The 25,628-nt window shown below is 38.6% G+C and overlaps 1 protein-coding gene across 5 annotated transcripts in view; it reads right to left on the reverse strand.

The window, feature by feature from the left end:
* Positions 1–25,628, reverse strand: part of CTNND2 (catenin delta 2) — a 942,602-nt gene that overhangs the window by 587,792 nt on the left and 329,182 nt on the right. For all 5 annotated transcript variants that reach the window (XM_031666708.1, XM_031666706.1, XM_031666707.1 and 2 more), the window contains one exon: positions 7,162–7,274. In XM_031666708.1, the coding sequence (XP_031522568.1) occupies positions 7,162–7,274 (113 nt within the window). The remainder of the gene's footprint in view (positions 1–7,161; positions 7,275–25,628) is intronic.

Raw genomic sequence — 25,628 nt, forward strand, 5'->3', positions numbered from 1 at the left:
CGAAAACCAAGTGATGATGGGAACCTTGCTGGACACCTTAGAATTCTGCCTACCTCAAGCAGCAATGAATTTTTTTCCAGCTAATAATCCTTGAAACCGTGATGGGAATGAGGGAGTAACTGAACAGACATACACATTTGGAATCTCTTGATAATCCAGGATGGTACTAGCCTAGCTGAAAATTCCAAAGAACAGTTCATTTTCTTTAGGAAGGGCACAGGTTGCTGTTCATTGGCAAAAATATTAAGAGGTGATTTCCAAAAAAAGACAGAGGAATTATTTCAATAATTAACAAAGGGGGAGGTGACTGAAATCCATAAATCTGGAAATCCATAGTGAAGTTGGTTACTTTCAGAAACAATGTTTAATTGAAAACGGTACAAATCTCAAGACTACATTTTGGAAATATTCAGTTATCATTTTGTCAATTAATAAGCATTTACTGAGGAAAAGTTCCATGGCAGGTACCATCTTGGTACAGGGGATACAGGAATGAACATGTCAAGGTCACGTCCGGAAAGGGCTCACAGTCAAGGAAAAGAGACATTTACCTAAATGCAGATGCAGATAATGGCAATAGTTTGTCTGTGAGAAACAAGTGTGTGTGTGTGTGTGTGTGTGTATGTGTGTGACAAGGTCTCACTCTGTCACCCAGGCTGGAGTGCAGCGGTGGCACAATCTTAGCTCACTGCAGCCTTGACCTCTCGGACTCAAGCGATCTTCCCAACTTAGCCTCCAGTATAGCTGAAACTACAGGAGAACATCACCACTCAAGGCTAATATTTTGTATTTTTTTTGTAGCGATGGAGTTTCACCATGTTGCTCAGGCTAGTCTCGACCTCCTGGGCTGAAGCAATCCACCTGTGTTGGTCTCCCAAAGTGCTGAGATCACAGGCATAAGCCACTGGCCTGTGAGAATATATTATTCACAGGTATATTTTATATATATATATATAAAAATATACCTGTGAGGTATACACAGGTACTGGGCGGGGCCCAGGTGGTCAGGATCAGGGTCAACCTATAGCTTAGAGTGGAAGAACATGGAGTTTGGAACCTGTGACTGAGGTCTCGATCCCAGCTATGCACTTGCGGCATTGGTGAAGTTATTTAACATCTAAGCCTGTTTCCTCATCTATGTGATGTGAGAATACTTACCTTGCAAGTGGTTGTGTAGACTAAAAAGGTAACACATAATTGGGAGCTGTTAGGTTCTACACTAGCACCACTACCACCCCATTTTCTGGCTACCAAATGTGTGATTTGGTTTGGGCATCATTGTGCAAAACCATGGCAGACGAGTCTGGAATTTACAAGATCCCCCAGGGTATGGCTGGCCATGTGAGGCCCTCTGGGAAACATTTTTCATATATTTTCATATTATATATCACTAATTATATAATTAATATACTATATAGCTCTATATGTATATGTGTATATATTTATACATGTGTTGGGGGGGGATTGTGGGAGACACAGAGATAGGAGGTAAGTCCCTTCCCTCCTTTCCAGCTCTGCATGCTCACAAGTGAGATCGTGGCACCTTACAACCATCAGGTGAATGCTTGGGGACTCACAGAGAGGTTGACTTAGGGTCATGGCACCATTGAGACACCTAAAGAAAAGAACCCTGTCTACCTTCAGGCTTCATGTTAACTAAGGCTGAGACAATAAATGTCTCCACTGCTCAAGTCCATTTCAGTCCAATATTCTATGCTCTCCACTTATACCACATAAAATGAATTTAGCACGATGCTTTCAACTGTGATCCCCTGAATAACAACATGGTTGTTGTTCTATCTTCTACAGCCAGGTCTTACCTGGAGGAATCGCAAAGGTCAGAGCACCCCAAGAATCCATGCTATGATATCCTGTCTGCCTGCCCAGCCTCCTGAGATCCTTCTCTCCATCAGTGCCTTCCAGGAGTGGCTGAGGGTGCGCAAGGGCACAGTGCATGTAATCAGAACTGCCACTTGCTTCTCTGCAGCTTGCTGTTGTCACCATCTCTCTCCTTCAGTGGGAGCTGTGCTCTGCTGTCCTTGGGCTACAGTCCACATCCTCACTGCTGGACAACTGACAAGTAGAGCTCCCTCCCTGTATGGGATGCCCAGTGTCAGCTCTGCTAGAGAAGTCACCTCAGCAAAGCCCTGAGACTACCAGTGACCCAGCTGCAGAGGCCATCTGCAGGGATGGTCACCCTGACGCTGGGTCTGATTCCCCTGTCCCTTGCAGCCTCCATCTGCTTTGTTCAATGTGGCCCACATTGCCAGACTCCTCCACGTCCTCAAAGGGACCCATTCTTCCCGTCTTGCTCTGCCGTGGCTTCCTCATTGACAAAGTGGAGACGATGATGACACTTAACTGAAAGGGTTAACATGAGCATGAAATGAGGCAACATGTACAATTCTTCAAAGAGTGCTAGCCTGCAGGAAAAACTCAGGAACTGTTGTCCTCACTCTTTATAATCGTTATTATTGTCATAAATTATCATCATTCTCATCAGCGTAAGTGTTCTAAGAATTATGTCTCATTTAGAAGCAGTCCATAGATAGGTCTAACTGTTGGTCACAGTCTTCATGATTGTTGCTATTGTCATAAATTACCCTAATTGTCAATCGTAAATCTTTCCAGAGTCAAGTCCCCTTTAGGAGATGCTCATAAGAGGGGTCCAACTGTGATGCGAATTCCATTTCTCTACCATTATGTTACTGATGCCTATGGAAATCAAGGAATATGAATAGGCATCTATTTAGGTGCCCTTAAATTTTCATCAACACTTGGAGAAATCTCCACCCATTCTCTGACTGAAGGTTAAAATATCCTTGGGCAGAGCACTTACGGAAAAGTCAATGGAGTGTTAGCCCCAACCCTTCTCCAACACTTTGTGAAGTTACAACCACTGCCGAAGAAGAGAAACAGTCCAGCCTGCGCTGAGCAAGAAGACGTTCAGAAGGACATGAGCCCTGAGCTGGGTCACTGGATCCATAGGCAGAGGTAACCATGCTAAAGAGGGAGGATATTCTAGGAAGAAAGCATCATAGGCTCTGAGATGAGAAATCATCATGCATTCAAAGAACTGCAGAAGGAAGGAAGGATCCTTCACAGATACGGTTCTGGTTTATGTATCCTGCAGATCTATCTCACACCATGTAGAGGATGGACTTGGGCTGAATACAGACAGAGGGATGAGTCTGAATGCTGTTACAGGGTTAACAGAGAGTATGACAAGGGCAGGGACTCAGGCAGGTCTCCAGGCAGGGGCCTCAACCTGGATGAGGACTGGATGGCTCATTAAGCTGCCAGATAACACCTCATTGACAGGCCTAGAACCTCAGGAATGGGCCTTGGGCTGGGCATGAGCCAGATCTTTGTACTGGCCACAGGTTTGGGGTGGCTACTACCAAGAGGGATTTGATTATCATCTTAAATAAAGCAGGACTTGATCATGACCCTACATAAAAAAGCAACATGTGTATAATGTTCCTGCCTCAGCTCTGCATAGTTTTTGGGAATCACGAAGAAAATATGAAACCAAAATCTCTGCTTGTAGGAAAGATGAAGAATCTAACAGCTTTTTGATCTGAAAATAGGTTTGGGGTGAAAAAGCCAAGACAGAAATGAGATAAGGTACAAGGTAAACTTTTAGCTGTAATAAAAAGCACCAATAACTTCTTTCCAGATGACTCAGAACCCTTAGACAATCACTAAATGGTCTGAATTTTGGAAACTATGATATGCATGTGGATGTTTAGGAAAGTCTGTGAAGAGATTAAGAGAACACAACGTTCCCATTTGCAGGGAGTTATAACCTAGAGAGGTGGATGCAGAGACTGATCTGCTGCAACAATAAAGATCTCCAGATTGTCTGTCCCCCAAACTCCCAGCACTCTCCTGTACTATTGGATGGACTGTTAGGAGGTTGACTTGTATTACAAATGCATACTAATACTTTTTTTAAAAAAGTTGAAATGTTGATGTGACTACCTGGAAAGGGATCTTTGGCCGGGTGCAGCAGTTTTGGGGGGTCAAGGCAGGTGATCGCTTGAGGTCAGGAGTTCGAGACCAGCCTGGCCAACATGGTGAAACCCCGTCTCTACCAAAAATATTTTAAAAAATTAGCTGAGTGTGGTGGTGCGCGTCTGTAATCCCAGCTACTCGGGAGGCTGAGGCAGGAGAATCCCTTGAATCCAGGAAGGGGAGGTTGCGGTGAGCCAAGATCGTGCCACAGTTGCACTCCAGCCTGAGCAACAGAGCGAGACTCCATCTCAAAAAAAAAAAAAAAAAAAAGAGAGAGAGATCTTGGGAATCAGATGGCACAATTCCTACCATCATTAAAGTCAGAGTAAAACCCAAGTATATTTATTAGTCATTTCTACCTGTTATATAAAAATACGTCTGGTAATTGTGACTTGATTTTGTTTCATTTCCCCTAAGAAACTCTTTTACTCACTCCCTAGTATCATTAAGAGGTATGAATCAACACCAAAATTAGCAGACTTTTAAAATAGCCCTCTTTTTTAAAAAAATTGTTGATACTCTATTTTTGTTTAAATATCCCTTTTGATGTGCTAACTAGGGTAGTCTATCACCTTTAAGAAAACCTGAATTCCTAAAGCTGCATTTCTGAAGCCAAGTAAACAAATAGGTTATGACAAACAAACAGTGGAAGTTTTGCTATGCATCAGCTGTTCTCCAGAGAAGTACCGGTAAATTGCTTGTATTATACAAATGCAGATTCATACATTAGAGATTTTCAAAATACAAAATAATTAAGCTTGATGAAGGCTGATATTGTATATGGCAAAGGGAAATAATTAGGCAGTGTCACCTTCACTCAACACTATTATTTAGCACAGATTTAAGACAGATTTGTTGATGATATATCATAAGCTGTGAGCTAGACATACAAGACACAGTGTACAGAATCAAAAGTTGTCATGGTATCATTTTTCTGTCTACCTTGGAATTAACTGACGTGTTTTATTCAAGACACTTTGGATGTAATAAATGAAACCAACTTGAGATGAATCAAATCAAATGAGGAAAGAGGACAGTTTTTAAGAAGGTATCAGGTAATTCCGTGAATGCAACATACATGAAACATACATTAGGCAGCCGGCCTAATGAAAACTATATTGCTTTCATTGACTTTCAGGGCCATTGGCTTCTCCGTTGGGAGGCTCACTGTTACCACAGAGTCCTCCACTAGCACACAAGCCACTATGGCCACCATCACCAAGCACTCATTATTTTATGTCACAGATTTTGGGTTGCTTATTTCACATCCTCCAGAGAAACAGCCCTGATACTCACAGTCTGGTCAGGTCCATTTACGATCCAATCAGGAATTGGAAATTGATGCACAGGTTACTACATAGTTCCCTAGACCTGTTCCTATCAGGGGCTGGGGTTGGGTGAAACCACGTACAAGGTGTACAACATGGAAAAATGTCACGCAGAAAGATTAGGAACATGAATTGAAAAGGAAAACAGACCAATAGTGAAACAAGAGGCTTCAAAGCAAACTCGGTATCAGTTCAATGGTGCGTATGGACCTATAAAATCTGGCAGGCTTAGCTTTTCAGGAGATGTTCAGCTTTAACAACAAGTTCTTCATATGTATAAAATTAGATGTAGTAAAGCAAAAATACACTTAAAATTATTATTTTTCTCTCTCCCTAAATTCACCATCTTCAATTAGTCCAACTTATAAAACCAACTTCAAGTGAACACAGTTTACTTTTCGTTTTCATTATCCATCCTGCTTTGGTTGGTCTGGATGTTTAAGGCAAGTCTGCGATGAGTTTAAAACACCACGATGTACTTATTTGCAGCAACATATACATTTGGATGCAGAGGCAGATGCTTCCACATATCCTAGACAAGGTTTTATAATGGAAAATAATATTCCATCCATGTGGTTAACCCTGCTTAACAACAGAGAGTGCAGTGTTTTCTACTTAAAGAAAAAAAAAAAAAAACTAAGCAATGTTAAAAGTTTAATAGTATGTGACTCCAATACAAAATGCTCCAATTACAAAGTTATACTCTTACAAAGATAAAGTATTTTGGAGCAATGAATACAAAGATATTTTTATTCTTTTGTGGCAGCAGGTGGCTAAGAGTCCAACAAACTCATGTTCCTGCTTCTGCAGAGTGGCTGCTGACCCCAGGACCCAGACCCGCTTCCATCGATGAGAGGTCATGTGAATGATATTCACTAAGGACTCTGAGTGCAGTGATGGAATTGACAATGCAATTCAGGATAGAGCCATAGGGGATGGCAAGGTCATCAAGTTAGAAAGAGGGCATTAGTCACTATATGGAGAAGTAGCAGCCTCAGTCCGCTACTTTAGAGAGAAACAAACTATTATTGTGCTAAGTTCTGCAGTGTTGGAGTTTATTTGCCATAGCAGCTTTGATTTCCTCCCTAAAAATGCAGTAGAGTGCCAAACACACACCATCGAACGAGAGTGTTTTTGAGAAATGGAAGTTAAGCCTTATATCTCTTTCACACACACATGCACACATACACTTACATTTTCATATATGAAAGCCTGGTTCTAAGGAGGATAATTTATTTTGTGGTCAAGTGGCTAAAAAGTTATAGGTTTTAAAAACATATATTTCATTATCTCAAACTAATCACTAACTGAATAATCATTTATGTTTATGAATGAGTAAATATTTTTACACATGGGGAACTGCACACGTGGTTTATCTTCAAGGCACAATTTTGTAACTTAGCATTATGTATTAGCAAAAACAAGACTGGTTCCACCAGAATGTTCTCACTTTTATTTCAGGAACCTGGAACTCTGGATCATTTAGAAAAAAAAAAAAAAAAAGACCCACACTGGGAGACTGTGACTTGGCATCTCCTGATTTCCAGCAAGCTGGCTGAATACAAAGCCTTCCTTTGTGTAAAATTACGTATAATTTGCATTCAGGGCAGGCATTAATTTTGTTAAAAGAGTTTCGAGTACAAATCAGGACATTTTGGACACCTTTGGAACATCTTAAATCAGGTCAGTTACAATTTCTTTCCAACATTTGACTGAATGTTCCAATTCCACCACCGGGTTGGAAAGCAGAGAAACAGCACAATTTACTTGCAGTGGCAACTCAAAGCACAGACAATGAACAGAGCCGCGCTGGTACCTGATGCTGCTCATGCTGCCGGTCTCGGATCCGAGCTTGCATCGCTCCAGCTGGCTGGCTACGATCTGCCGTTCAGCCTCCAGCTCTCGGGTCAGCCTTTCAAACTGTAATTCCTGAAAGAAACCCATGCACAAGATCAATTCAATCGTCTACATGACAGGTGAAATTCAGACCAAAATGATAGGACAGCTGAGGGGGAAAAATATGATTTTCCAAGATGTCAAATTTGAGAAATGTGCAATAAAACTAGGATTCGAAGGTTAGACGGGCTTGGGGCCCACTGGCCATGCAACTTTGAGTAAGCTAATTCATGTAAGTATCAGTTTCATCATTTGTAAAACAGACTTAAATACTTATTTAATAAGATGGAAATGAGGATTAAAGGAGACACTGTCATGAAAAATTATCCTGTGCTATCTTTGGCAGACGGTCAGCACCCGACAGATAGTGATACTCCTCACACCACAAGTAGAGCATTTAATTAGAAAAAAGTTCAGTTTTTAATTATCTTTTGGAGTATTGTGTTTATTCCCTACTTGGCCAACTCTATAGTGTATACTGTTTTCTTCATATTACTTATATATTGTAGACTGAGGTAAATAATGCTTTATAACCCACACTCTTCATAACTTTGCATTCCAGCAGAATGACAATGACACCAATTCCATACAGCCTCATTACAAAGTACATAACCTTTGAGATATTTGATAGATCGCCTTAAAAACAGACAATTGAACCAATGAAAAATGCTTCTACAAAACTGCCTCAAATCCACTGTCGAAAACTTTAATGAATGATTCAATCAGAACTTCAAAAATCTCAGCTGTTCCAACAACAGGGCTTTGGTACCATATTTTAGTACTTATGTTTTCTTTTTCCATACACTTAAGTTTTTTTACAAAATAAGAATAACCAGAGCAAATCATGTATTTTAATAAGAAACGGCAAGAAAAGTTTTTACAATGTCACATTTAATACCTTTTAAAAAATACATTATCTAAACAGTTATGTTTTGGGGATAAGAAACAAGAAAAGAATGCTTTCTCATGCTGAAAAATAGCTTAGGAGTCAGTTTTGGAGAATTTAAACTCAAAAGGTTGCAGGAATATATCTTTCCAGAAAATAAGATTTTATTTACTTGCTATCCCAGGACACTCTTGCATAAGGTCTTTAAAAAGTAGAATCTGGTGTGTCCCCTATATGCATTAAAAACATCCTCGCTCTTTTCCATAGGTGCAGATTTTCTTTAATATTGACATTATTTTGAGAATCGAAGTAAAAGACACTTGTAAATGAGAGCTTAACATTCCCTTTAAGGTGCTGAAACTGAGGGAGCATTCTGTTATTTAACCTCAAACTTTTAATCTTACATATTCTGAAGGGCATCAAGTATTACAGGTAAGAAATTAGTAAGACCTCAGCTGAATGTATTTTATGCATCTAACTTCTTCTCTCTTAAAGTTCTACTGCTTTTTTTTTCCTTCAGGAAATTCCTTTTCATAATATCCAACTTCTAGAAGATTTTTCACTTCTAGACTTCTTAACATATTGCATCTTAAATCTCTCTGTGTAACAGCAAACCCACCCATACTTTTAAGTTGACAACACCTTTAAAAATATAATACTTGAAGACCAAACAGAACTCCTCACATGTAGATGGAAATTCATTCTTTGTAGCATCTAAAGTACTTTAATTTGCTGCCCACTTTCCTGTGTTATAGAAGTTGAACATGGTGAAACAGCGCAGTAGTTGGAGTCAGAATTCATAAACCAGGGGCTTCTGCTAGGACGGACGTTGCTCTTGGTCATCCCTGCTTCAGGCTGTGACTTCTCCATGGTTTTACCTCTTGTCTGTCTCACAGGAGGGGTGACAATGGGAGATGACTTTCTCGTTTGCAAGCTTCCTTCCCAGCACGCAGTCAGATTTTCCAAGACTCTTCATCTGTTCATGTAGATCTGTATTTGCATCTGGCTTTATTTTCCCTCCCTCTGAAAAAACAACCTTAGAGGTGTTCTTATGGTGCAGTTCTTTGGGTAAAGAAGTCTTCCAGCTTCACAGACCTTAAAAAGGTATGTATCTGGTTCTCATTTTGGAAGACATTTTTGCTGTATCGTCCTCCTCTTTGCACTGTTTCTAACAACAACAACAACAAAATACAGTTACCCTTAAATTTATTTCTCTATATGTATATAGTGTTTGTTTATTTATTTATTTATTTATTTATTTATTTGTATTGAGATGGAGTCTTGCTCTGTCACTCAGGCTGCAGTGCAGTGGCGCGATCTCTGCTCAGTGTATCGTTTTTCTTTTCAATTTTTCTCTGCTTTTAAGATTTTCTCTTTACCAGAAGCACTGGGCAATTTGATGATTATGCTGCTTTGTGTAGCTTTCTTCATGTTTCTTATGCCTGGGTTATTGAGCTTGGATCTCTGGTTTTATACATTCCATCATATCTGAACATTTTAGGCCATTATTTCTTTATGAATTGTTTTTCTCTTCTCCATTATTTCCTTTTCTTCAATGACTCCAATTAAGTGCATTTTAGGCCACTTGGAATTGTCCCACAGTTCATGGATTCTCTTGCAATTAAATTTTTTTTCTTTTGTGTTTAATTTGGGTAGTTTCTATTGGTGCCTTCAAGTTAACTAAGCTTTACTTCTGCAATGCTTAACCAAGCATTTATCCCATCCAGTGTATTTTTATATCAGACATTGATGAATCAAACTTTATCTCTAGAAATTTCATTTGGGTCTTTTTTGTATCATTCATGACTTTAACTTTTTGCACATGTGGATTATACCGATATTAATTCCTCTTTTTGTTAATTCTAACATCTGTGCTAGTTTCAGCTGATTGACTTTTTTCTCCTCAATCTGGGTCATATCTTCTGCTCCTCTGGACATGTAATCATCTTTCAACACAGACATTTTCATTTTACCTTCTTGGGTTCTGGATAGGTTTGTATTCCTATAATTGTCTTCAGTTCTTTTATGAAGCACATTACGTTATGTGAAAGCAATTTGATACTTCTGAGCCTTGCTTTTCAAATTTGTTAGGGGGAGCATGTAGTCTAGACAGGACATAGTCTAGGGCTAATCATCCTGCCCTACCATGGCAAGACACTTCTGAGACCCAACTCAATGCCCCAAGGACTATGGGGTCTCCCAGCTTGACTGGTTGGTGCTGGCAAACATTCCCACCTCTGTGTGAGTACCAGGCACAACTTCCTCACATCCTTTCAGATGGTTCTTTCCCTGGTCTCTGCTAGTTTCCTTACACACATGGGCTGCTAAGTTGTTTGCTGAATATGAGAAGGGGTAGCTTGCCTTTCTGATATTTGAACCCATGAGCTTCCTGGACTCTCAGCGCTGTCTTAACTACTCAGGCCCTGCTAGGCTTTGTCCTTTCTGCACTGCCGTGCAGAAACCCTCTCAAGGCAATCATTTTTCACCTTACCCCAAGTCAAGGGTCTATGGCTTACAGGGAAAACTGTTTGGGCCTTGCCACACCACTGAGGCTAGGATCTGTTAAGATGTAACCACCCTGAACTGGAATGGTATTCTCTTTGGAGCTGATAACTGAGCTTGTGAATGGGAACAAGAGGAGCTAGAATGGAAGTTCTCTACCTTTAAATGACTGATTGATTTTTCAACTGAGGATTGATTTTTCTCCTTGGTATAGACATTCTTGTGGACCAAAGGCATCTAGAGAAGACACAGCATCTTCCAAAGAATGGATGAGATTCTACTGCACTGGAGGATACTTAAACTGTGGGGTGACTGGAAAGATGACATTATCCATCTCTAACACAGTTTGGGGTTTGAGGGAGGACAGACGTCTCAGGAATGAATGAGCTGCTGAGTTTCTTGGAAAATTTGAGATGGAACAGCATTCAAGAGAGGGATGTTGCTAATAAGGGCAGATGAGTACACAAGAAGTTCATTGGAAAATTAGAAGTATGTGAACATATTTAGTGAAACTTATAATTCTGGTTACAAGTAAATATGTAGTATTAAATTAATTCAGTGAAGGTGAGACTGTCAAGAAAGAAGAAGAAATATCTCTAAAGATTATCTAGATTCGCAGAATAGAAGAAACAACAGAAGCCAAGATAAAGGACAACTGGTATGGCCTTCTCCTGGGTAATTCCGGTGGAGAAGTCGTGACGTAAACCAGGTTCTAAAAAAGGTAATACAGAGACTGCCCAGAGACATTAAGATTTCATGGGAATTTAGAGTACCTGGTGGTTTAGACAGGACATTCAATGGTAAAAGAAGTTGTAAGAAAAAGCAGAGCAGTGTTAGAAAGCCTAAATCTCCCCACTATGTGGAAATTAACTTATGTAAGAGATCATAAATATTCATAAAAGTATTGGAGATATGATGCAAAAGTTCATTAAAATGTACAAAGAACCAGATTTAAATGGTTTCATCCTAGAATAGCACATTATTGAGTCATATAATACATTAGGACTATAAGAAAAATTATCAAACATTTTATAACTTGTCCTAAGCAGCCTAAATTAATGATTTATTTGGTTTAATTAAATGGAGTTTATGAAATGTTTTTAAGTAGATAAAAGCATGTAAAGTCTCTTGGGGGGACTTAGCTAACTTAGTATGAAAACTGAAATCAGAAAACTCATCATCATAGTTTCATTACTTCCTTAAACAAATGTTACTTAACTTTGTGGTATAGCATTAGTTGGGATGGTATGATCCAGATTTAAGGAAGTATAAAAATATACAATTGTTAAGTCTTAATAATATTGAGGCTTCTTCATTTCTATGGTCTAAATGCCTGTGTCTCCATCCGCTGCCCAAGATTCACATGTTGAAGTGCTAACCCTCAAGATGAGGGTATTAGGAGTTATGGCCTTTGGGAGGTGATGAACCAGGAAGTGGGCCCTCACCAGACACCATATCTGCCTGCACCATGATCTTATGTTTCCCAGTCTCCAGAACTGTGAGAAATGTTTCAGCTGTTTATAAGCAGTGCAATTTATGGTATTTGGTTATAGCAACCTAAACAGACTAAGACAAGATGTACATGCTATTTTTTCCACAGTTTCATTTCCATTCACATACAACATTTTATTTTCCCTAATTTAAGAACGTGGAGTTTTTTGTTCCTTTGCTCAGTTGTCTATGGACTTATCAAATCCCAAACTCCTCCAATTTGTATAAAACTTCTCCCCACACAAACATATGAAATAACATGTCAGCTACTGAAGAAATCTCTCCTGGAGTTTTTGGAGCTGCTCCAATCTGGCCTGGCTGCCTTCTTTGCACAGCTGTCTTCTGGGATCTCTCTCCCTCTTCAGGCAGGAGATTTCCTTCGTCCCTCTCTTCTGTGGATTCCTGTCTCCTCTAGGAGTTGTCTTCTTCATTTTCCTACTTTATTTCCTTTCCTGGTAGAAAATGTCTTTCAAGATACACAGAGATAGAATGAATGGGAGGCATTATGTTTTGACACTTTGCAAATCTTTACATGTTTTTATTCTACTCTCACACTTAGTGAATAATAGGACTTGGTAAAGAAATAGAGAATTCCAGGTTGGAAATCGATTTCCTTCAGGGTTTTGAGACAGTGATTTTTTGCTTCATTATCTCCTACTCTCCAATGTTGCTGTTGAGAAGTGTGAAAATTTTCAGAGTTTTTTTTTTTTTTTTAATGAAATCTGCTTTTACTTTCTCCCAGAAAACATGTTGTATATGGTGACATGTCTTGATATATCTCTATTTTTAGACATTTTTGCTGCACATTTAGTGATCTATTTATTTAGGGATCTTTCAACCCAAAACCTATTGCTTATTCTAAGCAATTCTTTTCAAAATTTTTAATGCTTTTTCTTCTCCTTTTTAACACTTTTCTTGTTACTCTTGTTTTTTTTCTTCAACTCTCATTATTCAGATGCTAAAATCTAGTCCTCAAGGTTTCTTCCGTTAGTCTTCTTCTCTTGTATTATTCTGTTTCTTTATCTTCCATTTTACTTTCTGAAAAGTTTTATCAATTTGATCATGTAAATCTTTAATGAATAATTCATTGCTATTATTGTGCTTTTAGTTTCTCAGAGCTAGTTTTTATTCTCTGAATATTTCTTTTAATTTGCATCTGGTATTTATTTATTCTATGGATGTAAAATCATCTCTCTTCTTTCTCCACAATATTAATGTGGTCATGTTTGTTTTCTTCTCTCTGCATAGTTCCTAGTTTGTGGCTTTTCTGTTTGTTTTAAACACCTATTTTTGAAGGTATCTCAACTTCCCTGGCAGTCTGCTCCTATGTGGCTGTTGGGGTGAAAGAGCTGACACTTGTAAGAGCACCTGCATGAGCGAAGCTTGTAAGCTGTGCCTTCCAGGAGAACCACTGTGTGCAGAACATCATGCAGCATCCCCTGAAAAGGCTCTTCCTAGCTCCAGCTTTGAGTGTAAACATTTGCCTGCTCTAAAAGCTGAACAAGGTTGAGGAGAAGGGTGGGTCTCAAAATTTAGCAAGTAAAACTGTATTCAATACCTCACTTTTAATACTTTTTCTTGTGGTCCCTAAGACAATTAATTTCACCCCTTCCAGAGAATAAGCTTCCAGTTTTTGGCATGGTAGGGTAGGGGATTTGGAGGTCTAGTTGATATCTAAATGAGTGTTCAGCCAATCTCTGGGGCTTACCACTATACTTCGTGCCCCATGCACCCACACCCCACACCTTTGAGAGATTTTCCTGTGTAAATTGGTCTACGATTTAACTTGTCCTCCTGCTTAGAACTGCATTCCCTTGGGTGTAAGAAATTTCCCACTTTGTCCATCTACCTTATTTCATCCATTCTAAGTCACACATTTTTCACACTTTAGTATCTCTGGGTTTACCAGCTCATGAACTGGGGTGACTTGCATTTGATAGTGTGTGACTCTTTATTGGAAGTACTGTTGCTTTCTTCACAGTGCTTTAAGTAACTCTAAAAATTGATGGCCTCTCAAACTTGATGAAATATGGTTCTTTATTTACCCACTCTCTATGTTTAGGGGGTTATAACCCTTTCTAAAAGTCTTACTGCCATTTTGGCAAGGAAGCAGGGGTTAACAAAAGGGTTCAATGCATCTTCTTCATTTGGCAGTCAGATCATCTTCTAAAATAACTCCGCAAGCTAAGGGCAAAGAAGGACAGGTCAGCGTAGGAGTGAATCTAAAATGCCCCAGGTCTTTGTGCCATCTGCTGAACCCCTGAGCTGGAATATTCTAGTGGCATAGGTTGGTCCCTCTGCTCTCCTTCCAAGCATAACCATATCCCACACCAAGATGCTGGTCATGTTCCTGTTTAGAAAGATTTAAAGAATGTCTGAAGTCCCATACTTCAAGTTTCAGTCAACTTTCCTGCTGTGTCCTCTATTTCTGAAATTTGGGTTCATACCTAGTTCTATTTTGAGCAAATCCCTGGGTCAATAATACAGAGAGAAGTCCTTGTCTAGGCCTGGGCCTGTACAGAAGCGTTTTGTTGACTACTCAGCCTTCTTGGGGAGGATGCTGTGCCTCTCCACACCTCTTCCTGCTGGTGGCTCCACTGGATGGTAGGCTCGGCCTGTCTGATGACATCCTCCTGATAGATCCCTCTGCTCCACTTCGACTTCTTCCCTCCTCCTTTCCTACGACTGACCACTAGCTAATATATCCACTGGCTCCTGCCAGAGTCTCAGCAAATTATCTATTTCCCCCAGTGGCCCGCTATAGCCCCCATACTTCATTCACTATCCCCATGTCTGGCCTATCCTGTCTGTAGATGAGACGTGGTTCTCAGATGCACAAATGCCACCACCATCGAGTTAGCTGCATGCAAAATAAGAGAATGAAACAGCAATTCCGTATTTCTTCTGCAGCTAAGATTAAATGGTTTTATGGAGTCTGACTTAGTGACAGTGTTTGCAATAATAGAGCAAAATAGAACAATAGAGACTATTCAAGTGTTCTGAAGTATTTAATTAGAAAGCAGATTATGGTCATTATCATTGTCTAAACTTTTTCCTTAGATGTTCTACCTGGGAGAGGATCGGGGTACAGAACTGTGGTTTCTCTGTCCTACTTTGCCACTCTGTAGGTGAGTTCTTGCCGCCTGGTGTCTCTCCTCTCTGCACTGACCAACAATTAATACCATTGAGTATGTCTGGGTGATCTTTTTTCTTATATCACTTTTAATTCCCATTTCACATGAACGAGTTGACTCTACAGCCACGCCTCTTGGCAATGTTAATTTTACCCCACTGAGACATGTTGCCAAGCCAAGTCTGAAAGGAAAGTGGCACAAATGACAGGGTAATAATGAGAAGCCTACAGCAGAGTGTTCAACAAATCTGGACAGAACAAGCCACGATGTCAAGATGGAATGGAACAAATCAATGTCAACTGTAAAGCCGTGTAGACCTCATTGATGAGTCAGAAACTATGGCAAAGTGCTGTGTATGAAAGTTTACAAAACTGACAGACTAATGTTTTAAACAATGACAGTGTCGTCCTGGGTTACCCAGCAAGGCAGCAGATGACAGGAATCAGGACTTGGAAATGGAATCATAAGCACCTTTCCAGAACACATTCAATAAAATAAAAATATAACGAAACACCCCTTTCTCTCCGACTCCTTCACTCTGCAGTGTTCCATCTGCTTTTGCTCTGCCATTTTCTCTTGCCAAATGCCTTGTTAGCCAAATACAGTACGTTAATACAGTTTATTTAATTCTAGATGACAAGACTCCATGAAATTAACAAAGGCTACATTTCTTGGTATTTTAAGATGATGAACAATTCCATTATGTTTAAAAATTTAGTAGCAATATTATATGGGTGATTCTAAAGTCTATCACAGTAATCTCTAGAACTGTTTAAAAATGCCTGGTTCATTTCCCCAGAACTGAAGACATAAATGTGTAGGCAACAGAGCCCAGCATGTGCATTCTGAAAATGTCCTACTAGTGATTATCATGCCCATATCTGCTTGGGAATGACTATTTTACTTATGATAATAGCACATAATGGCAATTAATACTTTAAATATTTACTTATCATGTACCTTATTCTGCTAAGTGCTTTACATGTATTAACTTATTTATTCCAACTTTGACTCAATAAGGTAGGCATTTGATTGTCGGAGACATCTCAGACTCAAAGATGTTAAATAGCTTCCCAAAGATTAGCTAGAACTGTAACAAGAAGTCTAACCCACACTAACAGTTCAGAAATCCATTGCTTCCAAACTCTAGGAATATTTATTTCCACTGTTTTAATGAAGGCTATATAATCAGGAACAATACAGCCAAAATAATAGCACAAATTTCTCTAATGAGGAAGAACTATAGCTCATCATTTTACACTCTCTTTTATTTTAGTTTTCCTCACCTGCCTGGAAATAAAATATTAGAATTATTATGTCCAACCATAGAAAGAATTATACTTATTGTACTGTTCAAGTTCACACTACAACTGAAATAATTCCCTCGAATAATGGCCCTTAACTTTTAAGAGGGACACTGCCAAACTCAGATATACCAAACAAGGGCAATGAAGACAGAGAAGGGGTGTGCAGCAACATCTTTGCCTATACTGATACCATAGTAGAGAAAGCAGCTTTTCCATATTTAAAGAGTGAAAGAAGAAGTACCAGAACCCTAGGCTCAGCCAAAATCAATGACGTGCATTTCCTCAAATGGACTTTGCAAGTGTTCAATCTGGATTTATTCACTCATTGCTCCAAATACCCATTTTCTCTTCTCTATCCCTTCCTTATTCCTCAAGCCTAGCAAAAATGTCTTTGCCTTTCAAGATTACAGTGGTGAATCACATTACTTCATTTAATTGTCATCTGTTCTATATATACGTACATTTCTGACCTCACCCTCAAACTCAGCACCTGAGAAGAATTGTCCACCAGACTCATAGCACCAAAAACGCTTTCTTGAATTCTGTTAGTTACATTCCTGTCTCCTCTCCTGGACCATACATGCCTTGATGGCAGGGACCATGCTTTTGCATTATCACCTTCTTCTCATCTGCCATAGAGTGCTCTCAATACATGAGGAATAGATGGATGAGTAGATGGATGCCTTAGATGACCTCAACAAATAATGTTTGCATCCATATGAGAAAATGTGCAATAGTGAAGAGCAAACTCACAACATCAATCTGGGAAAATTTAAAATATGACATTAAATCACTTTTATAGCAATTCCAATGCAGAATTTCTGTTCAATGATCTTTTTCCATGAATTGCTCACTCGCTCTATCTCTCCCTCCCCTCTACTCTCTGTGTCATCATTGTACATCCTTTGTATAACTAACCTGTTTTAGGAATAATTTTTTCAGAACAGAAATATTTGAGTGACAAAGGATGATGTTTATCCTTTCTTACTCAATGCTCTTTGTTGAAACTTAAACAGCTAAATATCCATATCAATGGAATAATTATACATGCTCTTATCACCAAACATCGTGTACTTGACTTGACCTGGTAACAGCATTTTACTTTGTTGGCCTCTTGTTCTTTCCCGCACAAACTCTTCTGATGGTTTCTGACACACTATCTCTTGCTTTCTTTCACCTCTTCGGCTGACCCTCTCAGTTTCCTCTGTGGCTATCTCTTCCTCTCTTAAGCGACCATTCTCCTTGTGATTCTTATACTTTCTCTGAACAAGCTCATCCATTCCCAAAGACTCAGTGACTAGTTCTTGGTGTTTATCCACTGACATTCATTCCCAAAACCAAGAGGTTCACATCCAAAACCCAAATCAACCAAATCCTACAAACCTACTCCCACTTCTTCATTTTCCTATCTCACAGAATGACAGCATCACTGCCCAAGTTGCCTGATCCACAGATTTGCAAATCTTTCTAGACTCTGTCCTTTCCAGACATATATAACAAATCATCTCTAATCTGCCCATTGAGTGATGCACTAATACCACTTCAGGTTTGACCACAAGTATCTCTTGCCCAGATTCCTAAACTCAGTATCCTAATTAGCCTCTTGCCCTGCTCATACTTGCTTTCCATCTGTTTTCCACAATACAGCCCAAAATTTTCATTAAAAATAACAAATGTGATTATGTTACTCATTTATTTAGAATCTTTTAGTGGATCCTTATTTCCAAAGGATAAAAATTAATTTTTCTTAACATATTGTTATATAAAATGTAGTTAGATATAATATATGCAATTAAATAAGATTTAAAAATTATATATGAATATGTAATTAATTTTAAAAGGTTACTTATTACAGTACAGTTATATTAGAAGATGACAGCATCTTCAAAGATACGCTCCCTTTATTGGCCACCAAGAAATGTATGTAAAACTTTGCAGAGTGAGGAAGAACACTGTTCTGACTTTTCAGAAAATATCAGCAGATACTTGATTTCTATCAACCTCGCTGCAAAGTCCTCTGTCCAAATTGTGAAATCTACATTAAAAAAAAAAAACTCAGTCATAAAATTGACACTTTCAGATATTTTTATACTACATCATTGCATGGCAGAACAATCCATTTTCTCATCATTTACCTCTTTTCTAGCAGAATAATCTGTTTTCTCATAATTTACCTTCTTCCTAACATAAAATGTTCTAATGAATTTCAGAGTTCAGTAGCTGTTTGAGAGTTGAACGTCTGTCAGTATTTCAAGACTACGAAAAGTTTCCAGTCTCTTTGGTGGCTGAAGAATTCCCAGTGAGTTATCTAATTTGACCACTGGAAATCAACATTTGCCCCCAACAATATGGTGGTACTACTGCTGAATTTCTCTTCAATACCCACAATATCAGTTTTCTGGTGCATACATGAAATGCCAAGAGAGTGCCACCTTTTCACTAACAACGACCACAGGTTTGTATTGAGCCTTTCACACTTTACCTGGCAGCTAATCGCAAGTTCCAATTATTTTTGACTTATCATTATGTTTTATTTCAAAGCAAGAATGACACTGTCTTCTTCATCGAAATCTCTAGTATCCTATCACATATTAGGTATCAAATCAACATGTACGGAATAAATAAGTAAAATAGCAGTACGGCAACAGACGCTTATGTGGAAAGCATTCTGCAAGGTGCTGAATGACGCAGTCAGGGAAGATATGAGCATAAAATTAATTCAGGTGTGGATCCTGTGGACAGTTCCAAGTCTAGTAAAATAGTTGAAATCGACGCATCATTAAATAGAATGAAAAGTAAAGCTAAATTGTAATGAGATACAAATGAATTTCAAAGATGACTTTCTCTTAGAAATGATGGAAGGGTGTGAGGAGAAGGAGGGCAATGTCACATGCAGGAACTAGTATTTGAGACGGACAATGGGAGGTTATTATTTGACCATGTGAAAGAGATGTCACTCCAGACTCAGCAGCAGGAATTTCAGCACAGACATTGACAAATACTGAATGTGTGTGCATGTGTTTCAGAGAGCAATTAGATTCCATCTGATGGGAGATTAGGGGCAAATTTACTATCAGGCAAATTACGTTGGAAGTCTGACATAAGTAAAAGGTTGATATTCAGCAATGATCCTGATTTTCCTCATTTACTGAATTTGATGCCCCATCTCATCTATTTCCATATTCCAAATAAGAAACTCTTCGAAATTTTATGGAACTCATGTGTTTCACTGACAAGAAAATAGTTAATAAAATTTAACTATGTTTTTGACATTTGAGGGTCAATAATGTAAACATGGATCTTGCACTATATTGCACTGCAAGGATGTTAGTTTGCTGGTCCCTGTCAACTGTAGAGCTTTTTCATAATTAGGCGAACACAATAAAGTCCACTTGGGTTGCGGACACCAGTAGATATGCGCTCTTAGAGTCAAAAAAAAAAAAACAGTCTCAGTTTTTTCTGCTTCATTTATGTTGCTGACATTTTTTTTCCACCCATTTCAAGTGTTATTTTTCATAGCTCCTGTTCCTCATTGCCTCTAGAGTGGATTTTAATTGTTGCTGACACATCCACTGTTGATTGAGGGGACGGAGATTACCATAAGGCTGACATCAGGTAAGAGGGAGTTATTAAAATTGTACCCTAACGTAATAGCATAATAGTTTTATTATTTGCATAATAACAGTCATATTGTTACTCTATTTTTTCTTCACAATGACCCAAAAACTGATTTAGGACATAAAGTATAATCTATTTGTGTAAAGAGTAGTGAACTGGGCCAGGTACAGTGGCTCACGGCTGTAATCCTAGCAGTTTGGGAGGCTGAGGAGGGCAGATCACAAGGTCAGGAGTTCGAGACCAGCCTGGCCAGCATGGTGAAACCCCGTCTCTACTAAAAATACCAAAATTCGCCAGGTATGGTGGCAGGCCCCTGTAGTACCAGCTACTCAGGAGGCTGAGGCAGGAGAATCGCTTGAACCCAGGAGGCGGAAGTTGCAGTGAGCTGAGATCGTGCCACTGCACTCCAGCCTGGGTGACAGAGGGAGACTCCATCACAAAAAATAAATAAATAATAAAAAGAGTAGTGAACTGGCAATCACACAGGTAAAGTGAACTGGCAGTCAGAGAGGTTAAGTGAATAATTCAGGATCACTCAGTTAGTGGGATAGCAGAGGCAATAAAGAGATAGCTGGCCCACTGGTCTTTCCTATTCTTGATAAGGTATGCAATATATGCATGCATGTCAACACTTTTGTTTCATTTGAGAAATATATTTTCCTGCTGCTTAGGAAGTAATATATTCAAAACATGAACATTCTCATATTAACTTGTTTAAATCCATTTGGGACAACAGGATTGATTTTACTGTTCATTTCTTACAATACTGTGCATTCAATTAAATATTCTCTTTACTAAAGCAGTTTAATGATTTGAACATTTCAGTGTGATCCGTTCTCAGATCAACTTCAAAAGACTGAATTTAAACCTGTCTTCAAGCTGTGAAGGTTTTAGTTCCTTTCCTTTTTTTTTTTTCTTTTTAAAATTCCTCTGCTGGGAAAGAATTAAGTACAGCCTAGCAAAGGATAGATCCATATTTGCATCCTGCTAATCAAACAAGAACTTGTAAGAATGTAGCAGTGATAAATGTACTGCCATTGAAATCGTTTATATAAGTTGGAGCAAAATGAACTGTGACCAACAGATTCCTTCCACAGCCATCACCCATCTACATTGCTCCAATGTGCGGAAGCGTCTTAATGGATGTGCATTATCAAGTTTGCAGGCTTATTTTCAGTCATAAAGAAGAGTGTACCAGATGCTCTTGGTACACTGAATTTGTCACACCGTAGACAAGCTAATATCATTATGTGAGACCACAGGGGAAAAAATAAAAGATTCACATTTAATCCATATTAACTACCAGGAGACCCATCAAGGCAGTTGGGCTGGCTCATGATACAGCAGCTTCTAGCAAATTAGCAGCCCATAACAACTTAGTTATAATGAGCTGCAAGATCTTACACCATAAGCTCAACTCCATTAAACCAAATTCAAGCACATGAATTCATGTACAAAGTATAACCTTAACATCTGTCTGTGCTTAGCCAACATTTTGTTTATGCCTTTTTAGGAACAACCAAATTATCTTTGTGTCCCCTGAAACTAGGGACTTATAATTTCCATCAACTGCAGTTTTACCTGATAGGGCCGGGCTGATCACCACTGGCCTCCCTGGCTGTAGTGTCCAGCAGCAAGCTATGCATCATCCTGGCAGCTGTTCCCTACATATTGGGCCAAATTTTTTCCCAAACAATTTTCCCTTGCTATTCAAGTGGGAAAAGCAATAGGCTACTCAGAAATCAGACAGTCAACAAAGCATGCATATCTAATAAATACTGTAGACCCTTGTATTTAGTTAAACCCAATGAGTTAAATCCTATCCTACTCTACTCAGCATGGAGAAGATGTTTTCATAAACTTAGGCCATTTTTTTTTCCCCAAAAAGCAATGTCCTCCTTCTTTTCCCATAGTGGATTGACTACTCTTTAGGGACTCAGGAAATAATATCACCATTATTATAATAGTTATTTTTGTTTTACAGATGGAGAAACAGAGAGATAGACTACCCATGGTTAACCAGTTGCTAAGTGAGGAAACAGATATTCAGTATATAATTTAAGGTATTTTCCATGGAGTTTTATGTAAAGAATGAATACATATTTATGGGAATAATCTAACTTTCTCATTATTTTTCTGTCTTAAACAACAAGGGTACATTATTCACTTCGGCAGTGTTTTCAAATTTCGCATCTTACCTGCAGAAACCTTAGCATGCAGAAAAATGGGTAATGCATATATCATTATGTCTTTTCTAGAATTTTACATATCAAAACCTGATCTAGTTCTTTAATCAATCTAGGTACAACGTCTTAAAGTCTCATACAATTTTATATGTGAATGGGATCTAGAAAGTCATTTTATTCATCATCCTTCTCTTTCAAGAGCCAGCCTTTCCAGCAGTTTCTCAGTGAAAGTTGACAAGAAAAGCAGTTCAAATCCCAATGCATACCATTCCATGGAAGGAAAGCTCTGGTAATCAAATTCATAGTATGGTTTCTTATAAAAATAAAATGATTCTACCTTCTGTTCTAGTTCTGTCTTCTAATTTACCAAAGCATGAGACTGACTTTTTCACTGACATAGTAGACTTTGAAAAACCACATCTTCTCTTTTGTAATTCAAACAGGGGTAGTTTAGAGGTTACGTCATTGTTTTCAGAAGCCCCCTCCTCCTCCTCTGCCCACACCTTTGCATTACCCTCTTGTTTTCGATTCCCTCTTCCACAACTCAAAACACCCAACAGTTTATACATGATTTCACATATGGTCTAAAAGTATCTCTTTTCTTGTAACTTTGAAATCAAACTTCCAATAATATAATTTAAGGTTACAGTAGCTTTCTTCCCATTATGAAACAGCTGTTTTATAGGAAACCTGAATTCAACTACAAGTAATTATTTTTCTTCTGAACCCCTGTCAAACCAGACTTACCTACACTACAGACTCTTCAATGATAACACTGAACCTGCAGACAAGGTGGGGCGTGTATCCCAAATTTTTATTTTTTTTATCTCATATTTTTCAGCATTTTATGCTCTTCTTGAAACAGAATTCTGTATCAAACATATGCATATTTTCTTAGCCCTGTGTAACCTGAAAATTCTATAGCTTGCTATAAAGACATTAGTCCATCTTTGATTATAGTGTTGAATACAAAGTACAGAGCTCAATTATTTGCCACAGACTCTTTTTCAGGTTGATAGTGATCCATTAAACAGCATATCCAAAGGGATATATAAACATATGTCTACCGTATGTCATCAGCATACACAGATCAGCAAACACCTTGGATTGTTTTCCAGCCCCTGGATGGATTGCACTGTGATGTCAACATTATCTTATTGGCTCCCTCTCTGCAGAATCGCTGGTGGTGACGGACTCATTTGCAAACCAACAGCGATCATTCAAAATTATACAACTGTCATCTTTGGTTCACCCCCAACTCCAGTAATAATCAAGACAGAGGGTCTTACAAGGATAAACGCCTAAGCTTCATAAATTACCTATTTCTCATATCTCGGGTTTCAAATTTGATTGTTAACTTCCTTACAATATGCTCAGTGATGCAGCTTAGCTAGTAGGGCACCAGTTGCTTCTGAAGAGGGGTATGGGAAGGGAAGGTTTGAACTTATGTTTAAATGTACTGTTCTCAGTTTTAGTTTTTATTATATTTTTCTAACATAAATGTCAGTACAGTAGTATTTGTATCATGTATAAATAAATGAGTATATAATAGATGTTCTTACTCAGAAGACTTTTACTGAGCAAGGAGTGAGATTAACAAAGGATGGAAACCAGTGGATGAGACACTCCCACAGAATAGGCCAGGGACTCAAGTGAGAGTCCATTTCTGCTAATCTGGTCTGCATTACAGCTAGAGTCTACCCTAACCTGGCACTGGGAAGCCCCTGTATGAGAGACAATAAATTCCTACTCATTTGGAAGGGATCACAGAATTGAAGCTTTTAATTTTGCAGTTATGGAAATTGAAGTGGAGAGAGATTAAGTGACTAAAATGAGCAGCTTTAAAGCCCTTTTGGGACATACCAGGGAAAAGAAAATGAAATGAAATGAAGTTCACATCAGAGTGGGACCTGATTCTATTCTATTGTTCTTTCCCAGTTAGGAAATAAACAAACCAAAAACTAAACAATGAAAGAAAAGAAAAAGAAGGAAACGGAGAATGAGAGTCACTGAACTACACCTTTCGGCACCTCACAAATGCTGATACATGTTCTGTTGAGAGCATTAAGCACACTGAAGTAACGGCAGTGCATACCTCGTGCAGAATATTCATCTTGTAACTTTAAATTCCTTCAGCATTCAGCCTTCAAAAATTGTGACTATCCACCTTCTCTAAGATAAATAATATCAACACATCTTCAAAAAATAAAGGTTTACATATAGAAATATTCAGTCCTAATCTTGCTCCAGTAAAATATTCTACAGATGAAAGAGGAAGACATCACACACTTCATAGACAGCATTACATGGAGCCTGGACCACAGTGATAAGAAGGTTGCTACTGTTACTCTGAGAAAGTTATATTCAAAACACATGCATCTTTTCTTAGAATTATACAATTGGAATGCATTGGTGCCAGCACAGAAAACAGCCTCTGACCACCAATCTCATATTGCTTCCTCTATACTACAACGAAGGGGCCTATTTCATACCTGGTTAAATACACTAAGAATTTTGTATCTAGTGAAAACGTTTTCTCAAAGTTTCTCAAGACATGAATGCTATTTTTAAGCAAGGCTGATGAAGTTTTTCTGGCTTCCTTCTAAAAATGAATGTAAACAGTAAGCTCTTATATAAAATTGACAGGGATAGACTCACTTGCCCTCCTTAGGATGGGTGTAGCCTCTATGCAACCATAATGCAACTGAGTGAGGAAGCTGCATTTATAACAGTTGCCCTGGGAATTCGGACACCAGTAGTTCCCATGGTATCCACCATCATTCTGAGCTCCACGCTGCTCAGTGGGTCAAAAAGGTTTTTGTAAGGGAAAAGTGCCTGGACCACCTGAATGGAGGTAAATCACAAAACAAAACAGAAGGGGCGTATGCAGTGAGAGGGGTCTATGAACAGGCAGAAATCTAGGAGGGTTTTCTAAAATCTAAGTGAGATGCTTAAATTGAGCAATACCCACGGACAGAAGAAGGCTGAAGGAGGGAGGGTCTGCTTCAGTTAAGTACACGTGGGTGCAAAATCCTGTGCTCATTTAATTTTGTGATCTCAGAAATACCATGTAATGGAATAATTAGTGTAAATTTTCACATCAGTCATACTGGGATAATATCTAACACGTAGGGACACTGTGAAGATTTAATGAGATATTATAGGTAAATAATCAAGAGCACACTGGATGTGCAAAATAATTTTATTGATTTTTGTTTCAGAATAATAACAAAATTAATGGAGAGGTCAGGTTGATAAATTTT

This window comes from Papio anubis, chromosome 5 (assembly GCF_008728515.1).
Source record: "Papio anubis isolate 15944 chromosome 5, Panubis1.0, whole genome shotgun sequence".
Lineage (NCBI taxonomy): Eukaryota > Metazoa > Chordata > Mammalia > Primates > Cercopithecidae > Papio > Papio anubis.